Here is a 10,078-nt window from a genome sequence, read left to right as displayed (position 1 = left end):
GTAATACAATAGCAAAATTAAATAATTTAAATATAAATATAATTTAATATAAATTTTAAAATATACAAATTAAAAATTTAATACCAACAAAGTCTCATAATTCTATATAAGTGCAATGTAAGAGTCAAATATTAAAAAAAATCAAATATAAAAAATTAACATCAAAATTTACATATGAATACAATTTGTTATTTATATATATTACATATTATAAAATATGAAGAATAAACACAATAAAAATCTTTGTCAGTATAAATGTATTTTAGTTTTTTAATTTTTTTAGTTTTTTTTTTTGTGACTTTAATTTTTTTAGTTTAAGAAATATATTCTATATGTTTAATTTTTAATAAATGATTTAAATCTTGTAACTAATGTACCCCACCGTATTATGGAGTATGGACACCAAGTCAGGAGATAAGGTAGGATGTGATAGAGAGGGTATGGTTCATACTTCATAGTTCATACTTCAACAAAAGCTTCAAGAAATGGCAGCCAATGTGACTCTGTCCTCTCCTTTTCCCTGCAAAACTTCATTTCTCCCAAAATCACCATCATCACTTTCTCCACTTTTCTATGCCCCTTTCTCCCACAGAAACACACCAAATGTTGTTGCTCTCAAAGTTCATGCAAAACTCGGTAACACTCACTTAATTACTTTCCATATCTTTTTATGTAATCACACTGTCTTGTTCTCGTGTTGAGATGATAATTAATTATCAGGTGGTGGAGATGAAGAAGGCAAGAAAGGAGGGAAGAAGAAATTCATAACAAGGGATGAAGAGCCGCAACAGTAACATTTCGCATTTTCGTTTTCTTAATTTTGATGTGACATAGGCATAGGTTGATCGGTGTGAATAATGTATGTTTGCAGGTATTGGCAGACAGCAGGAGAAAGGGAAGGAGAGAATCCAATGAAGACACCGCTTCCTTACATCATCATCTTTGGTATGTCAACTCCTTTTGTGATCTTAGCCATTGCTTTTGCTAATGGTTGGATTAAGGTTCCTGTTCGGTGATACATCATACTCATACTCATACTCATACTCCTACCACTTGAGAACCCTCGGATTGTAAAATTAATAAGAGACTTCTCTATTAGATATTTTCATTCCTTTCTTATTGTAACAGATGAATCACACAAAGTGTTTGGATCGTTTATATGGATACTTTTGCTATTTGATTTACTCCTCTGTTGAATAGTTGATGACACCTGATAGTATGTTATGATTTCAAATAGAAAGATAGGCGTTTATGCAAGACTGAAAAGATTAAAGATAAAGTAGGTATACCCAGCACATAATGTAAGAGAGGAGTAGGTGCCGTTTAACCATTGCTGCCAATTCTAGAACATCAGATGAATATGTATTGTATTTGTATATAATATATATAAATAAATAAATAATATTCCCTTCAGATTACTGAAGGCTCATTTCCTGTAGGAAGTGCTTTAACAATGGCATAAGCATTCCCAGTTGTCCCATGATCCTATAACAGCAACATCCCTGCTTACTGGGTGGTTCCAACTTCCAAGTAATATTCACACGTTTCAATCTCTCATATACCACTCTTTCTACGTATCCATCTTGCATTTCCCGCTGGGCCATGCACCACCAGTTACACTAGCTTAGCTTTGCTTTTTAATTCATTTTCATACATCAACTAACTATCACAAAATTAAACATATCATAACTTATGGTGCGTGAAGATGGTTCAAGAACTTGTAGTGAGTAGAAGTAAAAGGCAGAGAAGAGAATTTGGAATAGAAATGAAATGTTGATTTATTATTAATCTGTCTCAATTACAGAAGGGATGTATGCTTATATAGTATATGCAGAGGCATTACGTTACTGCTAAGTAATTATTCTTGTCTATACCCCCCTCCCCCTCAAACTAAGGGTGGGATTTGCATTGGAAGCACCCGTAGTTTGTTTATGAATTTAATGAATGAAGATTCGGGAAGAGGTTTTGTTAGTATATCTACAACTTGAGCATGTGATAGAATATAGAAAATGTGCAAACGCCCTTGCTTGACTTGATCTCTCACAAAATGAAGGTCCACTTCGAAATGACGAAATGCTTACTCCTGCTGTGCAAGACAGGATTAGCAGCTAAAAGAACAGCTCCAAGGTTATCACAAAACAATGTTGGAGCAACTGGGGATATCATTCTCAATTTAGAGAGCAGTTTTTGAATCCAAGCAAGTTCTGCTGTCGTGTCTGCCAAGCAACGATACCCAGCTTCAGTTGAAGAGCGACTCGCAGCTTGTTGTTTTCTGCTACTCCAGAAGATAAGATTCGTGCTTAAGAAGATGCAATCTACATCTGCAAAGGCAAGAAGACAAAAATCAAAAGACTTAGTGAACTGAATTCCATGATTAACCTTACCTAATCAGAAGACTATGTCATCTACATATGCTAAGAGATAGATAGTTGATGAATTTGTGCGACTAACTGTTAGGCAATAAAAATATATTATTATAAAAAAATTATGTTAAAAAATTAATTAATGTTGTGATAAGGGATGAGTTGGATGCCCATTTTCAAAGAACCTCTCTTTATCAAGGATGACTTAATTAAATGAAGGTTGAAAATGAATACATTTTACATGTATAAATAGAAGGCATCATCTGATGCATTTCATACAACACACAGCAATAATGTAACTAATATATTCCCTCTCTCTCTTTCTTACTATAAAGCACTTATTTTCTTTTCTCTTACTACACACAACCAAATAATAAGAAATCGATTCCCTTTTATGTTGCAATCAAATACCCTTCTCCTTATACTACTATTACAATTCTTTCTCTTCTTTTATTTTATAAGTATTTTAAATTCTATTTTCTATTACTCTTTACATATAATATTAATAGCAATATTAACCATCTTTATTATATTGAGATAGTAACAATAAACAAATGCAATTCTCTCTCTCTTTATTTTTAATACTTTTTCTTATCTTTGTATATATATACACAATACAACATATAATATTATTATATATATATAAATATTATTGAGCTAATTATATTAATAATAGAGTCTTCTATTTATGCATCTTTATTTTATATATCTTTTATTTATTTTACAACACGTTATCAGCACGAGACTCTGATCAAATCTTTAGAAAGACTCGGGTAATATTTTCATTATGTCGAAACTCTCTCATCTTGAATTCAATGCTCTTGATATATCTGGAAACAATTATTTATCATGGATATTAGATGCTGAAATCCATCTTGATTCAATGGATCTTGAAGATACCATTAAGACTGAAAATAATGCATGCATCCCAGAAGGATAAAACCAAAGTCATGATTTTTCTTCGTCGTCATCTTGACGAAGGATTGAAAAACGAATATCTCACATTAAAAGATCTTGCAGAAAATATCTCACATTAAAAGATCCTGCAGATCTTTGGAAAGACCTTGAAGAAAGGTATAACCATCAGAAAACGGTAATACTTCCTCAGGCCCGATATGAATGGACGCATTTGCGTTTACAAGATTTTAAATCTATAAATGAATATAATTATGCAATGTTTCGAATCACCTCATGAATGAAATTGTGTGGGGAAAAAATAACTGATCATGATATGTTGGAGAAAACTTTCTCAACCTTCCATGCCTCGAATGTGCTCCTGCAGCAGCAGTATCGAGAAAAAGGGTTTAAAAAATATTCTGAGTTAATTTCTTGCCTTCTTGTTGCCGAACGCAACAATGAGTTGTTATTGAAAAATCATGAAGCGCGCCCAGCTGGCGCTGCCCCATTTCCTGAAGTAAATGCGGCAAATTATTACCCCAGAAGAGGTAAATGGCAAGCTTTTAATAACAAGAAAAATTATGGAAGGAAAAAGAATTATGTTCAAAAGAGAGGATCTCACCAGAAGTGGGATAAAGAAAGGAATATCGGGCAGAATAAATCAACAGAGGAGAAATGCTTCCATTGTGGTGGAAAGGGTCATTGGTCACGTACCTGTCGTACCCCAAGGCACCTAGTTGATCTTTATCAAGCATCCTTGAAAAAGGATGACAAAGGAAAGGAAACAAATTTTGTTTCAAATGATGAAAATTCTACCACTCATTATGATGTATCTAATTTTCTGAAGGAAATATTGACTATTTGATCAATGATGGAATAGTTTGATATATATATATATATATAAAGTATTCATGTGAATAATTTTACTGTGCATGTACTTTTACTCATTTTATTATTATTATCATTTGTTTTTAAAAGTGATATATATTTTACCCATCTTGTGCCAAAAGAAGAATATGTTAATACTATTATTGGCTCAGGCAATGTGATAGAAAGCTCCGGAAGAGCTATAATTTTGTTTCCTGGAGGAACAAAATTTATAATAAATAATGCACTATTATCTACTAAGTCTCTGAGGAATTTGTTGAGTTTCAAAGATATTCGCCGAAATGGATATCATATTGAAATAATGAATGAGGAAAATCATGAGTATTTATGTATCACAACTCATGATTTAAATAAAAAGACTATATTATAAAAGTTACCCCCACTTTTATCTGGGTTGTATTATACCAAGATTAGTGCAATTGAATCACATGCCATTGTAAACCAGAAGTTTACCAGCCCAAATGAATTCATAACTTGGCATGATAGATTGGGTCATCCGGGAACAACCATGATGAGGAGAATTATTGAAAAATCTATTCACTAAAGAATCAGAAGATTCTTAAATCTAGTGAATTTTGTTGTGCTGCATGTTCTCAAGGGAAGTTAATTTTAAAGTCATCACCAGTAAAGATTGGATTTGAGTCCCCTGAATTCCTAGAAAAGATTCAAGGTGATATATGTGGACCTATTTATCCACCATGTGGATCTTTTAGATATTTTATGGTGTTGATAGACGCATCTTCGAGATGGTCACATGTGTGCTTATTATCTTCTCGCAACCTGGCGTTTGCGAGATTACTGGCTCAAATTATTCGATTAAAAGCACAATTTCCAGAAAATCCAATCAAAGCAATTTGCCTTGATAATGCTGGTGAATTTACTTCCCAAGTTTTTGATGCTTATTGTATAGCTAATGGAATAAGTGTTGAACATCCAGTAGCTTATGTTCACACACAAAATGAGTTAGCAGAATCACTTATTAAGCGCCTCCAATTAATTGCTAGACCCTTACTTATGAGAACAAATCTCCCAACCTCGGTTTGGGGGAATGCTATTTTACATACCGCATCACTTATTCGTTTGAGGCCAACGAGTTATCATCAATTCTCTCCTATACAATTAGCTTTTGGCCAGCAGCCAAATGTTTCCCATTTAAGAATATTTGGGTGTGCGATATATGTTCCCATTGCACCACCTAATCGCACCAAAATGGGACCCCAAAGAAAATTGGGGATATATGTTGGATATGATTTTCCCTCTATAGTGAGGTATCTTGAGATACAAACTGGTGATGTGTTTAAAGCCCGGTTTGCGGATTGTCATTTTGATGAATCAAAATTTCCAACATTAGGGGGAGAGAGTAAGCTTCCTGAAAGGAACTTAATTGGAATGCATCATCGTTGATGCATTTAGATCCTCGATCAGGGCAATGTGAACTAGAAGTTCAAAAAATTATACATTTGCAAAGAATAGCAAATGAATTGCCTGATGCATTTTCTGATACAAAGAGGATAACCAAATCTTACATACCAGCGGAAAATGCCTCAATTCGAATTGACGTCCCAATAGGACAAGTAGCCACTGAAGCAAATTCACACCAGAAGCGTGGCAGGGTAGAAAATGCCCCAATTCGAATTGATGTCCCAGTAGGGCAAATAGCCACGGAAGCAAATACACGCCAGAAGCGTGGCAGGCCTGTCGGTTCCAAAGACAAAAATCCTCGAAAGAGAAAAGAGGTAAATAATATTCATGTTGAAAAAGACATAGTAAAGACACCTGCAGTTGTCCAAAATTCTGATATAACGTCAGAAGACGTTCAGGTACCTGAAAATTATGAAAATGATGAGATCTCGATAAATTATGTATTTACAGGAGAGAAATGGGACCGAAATAAGACAATTGTCAATGAAATATTTGCATATAATGTGGCATTGAATATCATGCATGAAAATAAGGATCTTGAGCCAAGATCAGTTGAAGAATGTCGACAAAGAAATGATTGGCCAAAATGGAAAGCAGCCATGAAGGCTGAATTAGACTCACTTGCAAAACATGAAGTCTTTGGACCTATAGTCCGTACACCTGCAGATGTAAAACCTGTTGGATACAAATGGGTATTTGTGAGAAAACGAAATGAGAAAAATGAAGTTGTGCGCTATAAAGCCCGACTTGTGGCACAAGGTTTTTCACAAAGGCCCGGTATAGATTATGAAGAAACGTATTCCCCTGTAGTGGATGCGATAACATTGCGTTATTTGGTCAGTTTATCTGCATATCATAAATTTTAGATGGATTTAATGGATGTGGTAACAAGCTATTTATATGGCTCATTAGATCGAGATATCTATATGAAAGTCCCTGAAGGATTAAAGATATCTAAACCATCCAATGAATATTCGCAAGGGTTATACTCAGTCAAATTGCAAAGATCTTTATATGGCCTAAAGCAATCTGGACGAATGTGGTATAATCGTCTTACTGAGTATCTAGCCAAAAATGGATTCAAGAATGATGATATCTGTCCATGTGTTTTCATAAAGAAAACCGCATCTGGATTCATTATAATTGCTGTGTAAGTTGATGATTTAAATATCATTGGGACTCCTGAAGAGATTCCAACAATTATAAAAACTCTGAAAGAAGAGTTTGAGATGAAAGATCTTGGAAGGACTAAGTTTGAGATGAAAGATCTTGGAAGGACTAAATTTTGTCTCGGTCTGCAGATCGAGCATACAAAAAATGGGATCTTTATTCATCAAGCGACATACATAAAGAAGATCTTGAAAAGATTTTATATGGATAAATCACATCCATTAAGTACCCCAATGATCGTAAGATCTTTGGATGTGGAGAAAGATCAATTCTGTCCTAAAGAAGAGAATGAAGATATCCTTGGTCCTGAAGTACCATATCTTAGTGCAATTGGAGCGCTAATGTATCTTGCTAATAATACGCGACCTGACATATCATTCGCGGTGAATTTACTAGTAAGGTATAGTTTCTCTCCAACCAGAAGACATTGGAGTGGAATCAAGCAAATCTTTCGATATCTTCATGGAACGGTTGATATGGGATTGCTTTATCCCTATGGATCCAAGTCACAACCAGTTGGCTATGCAGATGCTGGCTACTTGTCTGATCTACATAAAGGGAGATCTCAAACATGATATCTGTTTACATATGGTGGAACAACTATATCATGGAGATCCACGAAACAAACGATAGCAGCAACCTTCTCCAATCATGCTGAAATACTGGCGATTCATGAAGTTAGTCGCGAGTGTTTTTGGCTGAGGAGTCTGATTCAATATATTTTGTCATCATGTGGACTGATTGATCATAAGATAGCTCCAACTGTCCTGTTTGAAGATAATACAGCATGCATTACTCAACTTAAAGGCGGATACATTAAAGGCGATAGAACAAAGCACATTTCTCCCAAATTCTTCTTCACTCATGATCTTCAAAATCAAGAGACAATTGATGTCCAACAGACCCGTTCAAGTGATAATCTGGCAGATTTATTCACAAAGTCACTCCCAAAATCTTCTTTTGAAAGATTGATACATCAGATTGGGATGCGCCGATTTCGAGATATAAAATAATGTCGGCAAGAGGGGGAGACTGTACTCTTTTTTCCTTGGTCAGGTTTTTTTCCATTGGGTTTTTCTTGACAAGGTTTTTAATGAGGCAGTCCCCATTACTAAAGGATATTGTACTCTTTTTCCTTCACTAAGGTTTTTTCCCACTGGGTTTTTCTTTAGGAAGGTTTTAACGAGGCAATAATCCTAAATGGTCATCCAAGGGGGAGTGTTGTGATAAGGGATGAGTTGGATGCCCATTTTCAAAGAACCTCTCTTTACCAAGGATGACTTAATTAAATGAAGGTTGAAAATGAATACATTTTACATGTATAAATAGAAGGCATCATCTGATGTATTTCATACAACACACAGCAATAATATAACTAATATATTCCCTCTCTCTCTTTCTTACTATAAAGCACTTATTTTCTTTTCTCTTACTACACACAACCAAATAATAAGAAATCGATTCCCTTTTATGTTGCAATCAAATACCCTTCTCCTTATATTACTATTACAATTCTTTCTCTTCTTTTATTTTATAAGTATTTTAAATTCTATTTTCTATTACTCTTTACATATAATATTAATAGCAATATTAACCATCTTTATTATATTGAGATAGTAACAATAAACAAATGCAATTCTCTCTCTTTATTTTTAATACTTTTTTTAATTATATGTTGGTATTTTCATATATGATATTTATTTTTAATTAGATTAAGTTATGTGATGGTTGATTTATTTATAGAGGTTTTTCAAATAGCACCAAACAAAGAATGTGGAAACGGTTATACAAAGGCCATTCAAATTCAAATTGGCCGAAAAATGGGGTATTAAGTATAATTGTCAGTTGACATAGGAAATTTATAAATAGGTCTTAGGTTAGCATTGTAAAGGAGTTCAATACTTCAGTTCTTTTGGAAAACACTCAGAAACCCAAACGCTCTCAGCCTCTTGACATTATTGAATAAAAATTGGAAATCTTAAGTAATTTCTCTGAACTCAAACACTTGTAATTTGCTTTCTTCCAGCTTTTATTAATAAAAATTCTCTAATTTTATGTGTTCCTCTTTTTTACATTTATGTTTCTAATTTCTTATTTGTTTTAATTTCGGCAATTTACTTTGCCTTCGATACCTTGCATTGCTTTGTTTATTTGTTACTTTCATTCTTTTTAATTTTGTTTATTGACGTTACAATTGCGACATTGAGATACCCATATTTTCTTTTAATCATTAACAAAATTTGAGTAACATAAATTCGCATGCCCGGTGGGACATTGTCACTAGATTGTAGTTTGTCAAAAGAAAAAAAATCAAGAATTTTGAATTTATATATGGTTACGTAGTGGTAAAATTGTGTTTTCAGAGACTAAAAAATCAGCGTCAATTGACATGTCAAATACATCTACAACATCATCTTCTACTTTCAGTGATGAGACTAGAGAAAATGAGTCCAAAAATTCTTCTGTAATTTTAAATGCCAGAGCCTACCTTGCTATCAGTGAGGCATGATGACGTTGGCCATACCCATTCAGGGTTAAATGTAACTCACGTAAATACCGTAAGGTGGCCACCTTATGACTTGCCACCGGGGTATGTCCCCTGGTGCACGAATTTGTGATTCGCACAACTAACCAGCAAGTGCACTGGGTCGTCCAAGTAATACCTTACGTGAGTAAGGGTCGATCCCACAGAGATTATTGGTTTGAAGCAATCAATGTTTATTTTATTAATCTTAGTCAGGAGGCCAATAAGGTTAATTGGATTTAATTGTAAGAAGTCAAAGTATTTAAAATTATTAGAAAAATAATAGAGAATAATAGCGTTACTTGTTGTGCAGTAATGAGAAATATGTTAGAGTTTTGGAGATGCTTTGTCCTCTGAATTTCTGCAATGTAATATTTAACTCAATTGTTTGTAAAGCACGTCTACGGCAAGCTGTATGTAGGGCGTCACCATTGTCAGTGGCTACTTCCCATCCTCTCAGTGAAAACGTTCCTATGCTCTGTCACAGCACGGCTAATCATCTGTCGGTTCTCAATCAGGTTGGAATAGAATCCATTGATTTCGGATTCTCATGAATGCCGCCATCAATCCGGCTTATACCACGAAGATTCTGTTGGGGAATCTAAGAGAAGTTCATTCAGTCTGATGTAGAACGGAGGTGTTTGTCAGACACACGTTCATAGATTGAGGGAGATGATGAGTGTCACGGATCATCACCTCTTTCACAATTAAGCGCGAATAAACATCTTAGATCGGACCATACACAAGTTTGAGTGAAATAGAAACAATTGCATTAATTCATCGAGACGCTGCAGAGCTCCTCACCCCCAACAAT

General features: G+C 34.3%; 1 protein-coding gene across 1 annotated transcript; it reads left to right on the top strand.

Annotated features, from left to right (window-relative positions):
• The first annotated feature begins 394 nt into the window (after positions 1 to 394).
• On the top strand, positions 395 to 1,184 carry LOC107485280 (uncharacterized). The gene is made up of 3 exons (XM_016105793.3): positions 395 to 636; positions 721 to 790; positions 872 to 1,184. Exons 1-3 carry the CDS (start codon positions 486 to 488, stop codon positions 1,014 to 1,016), a joined length of 366 nt encoding a protein of 121 aa, XP_015961279.1. The 5' UTR covers positions 395 to 485; the 3' UTR covers positions 1,017 to 1,184.
• Positions 1,185 to 10,078: the final 8,894 nt, after the last annotated feature.

This window comes from Arachis duranensis, chromosome 4 (genome assembly GCF_000817695.3).
Source record: "Arachis duranensis cultivar V14167 chromosome 4, aradu.V14167.gnm2.J7QH, whole genome shotgun sequence".
In the NCBI taxonomy this organism is placed as follows: domain Eukaryota; kingdom Viridiplantae; phylum Streptophyta; class Magnoliopsida; order Fabales; family Fabaceae; genus Arachis; species Arachis duranensis.
The sequence above is the reverse complement of the archived record's forward strand: the minus strand, read 5'-3'. Positions and strand labels throughout refer to the sequence as shown.

Bases quoted from the DNA above. Each gene is read 5' to 3' on its own strand.
- LOC107485280 (XM_016105793.3), top strand. From the start codon at position 486: ATGGCAGCCAATGTGACTCTGTCCTCTCCTTTTCCCTGCAAAACTTCA. The intron at 637-720 runs GTAACACTCACT...ATTAATTATCAG, and splicing joins CAAAGTTCATGCAAAACTCG to GTGGTGGAGATGAAGAAGGC. The intron at 791-871 runs GTAACATTTCGC...GTATGTTTGCAG, and splicing joins AGGGATGAAGAGCCGCAACA to GTATTGGCAGACAGCAGGAG.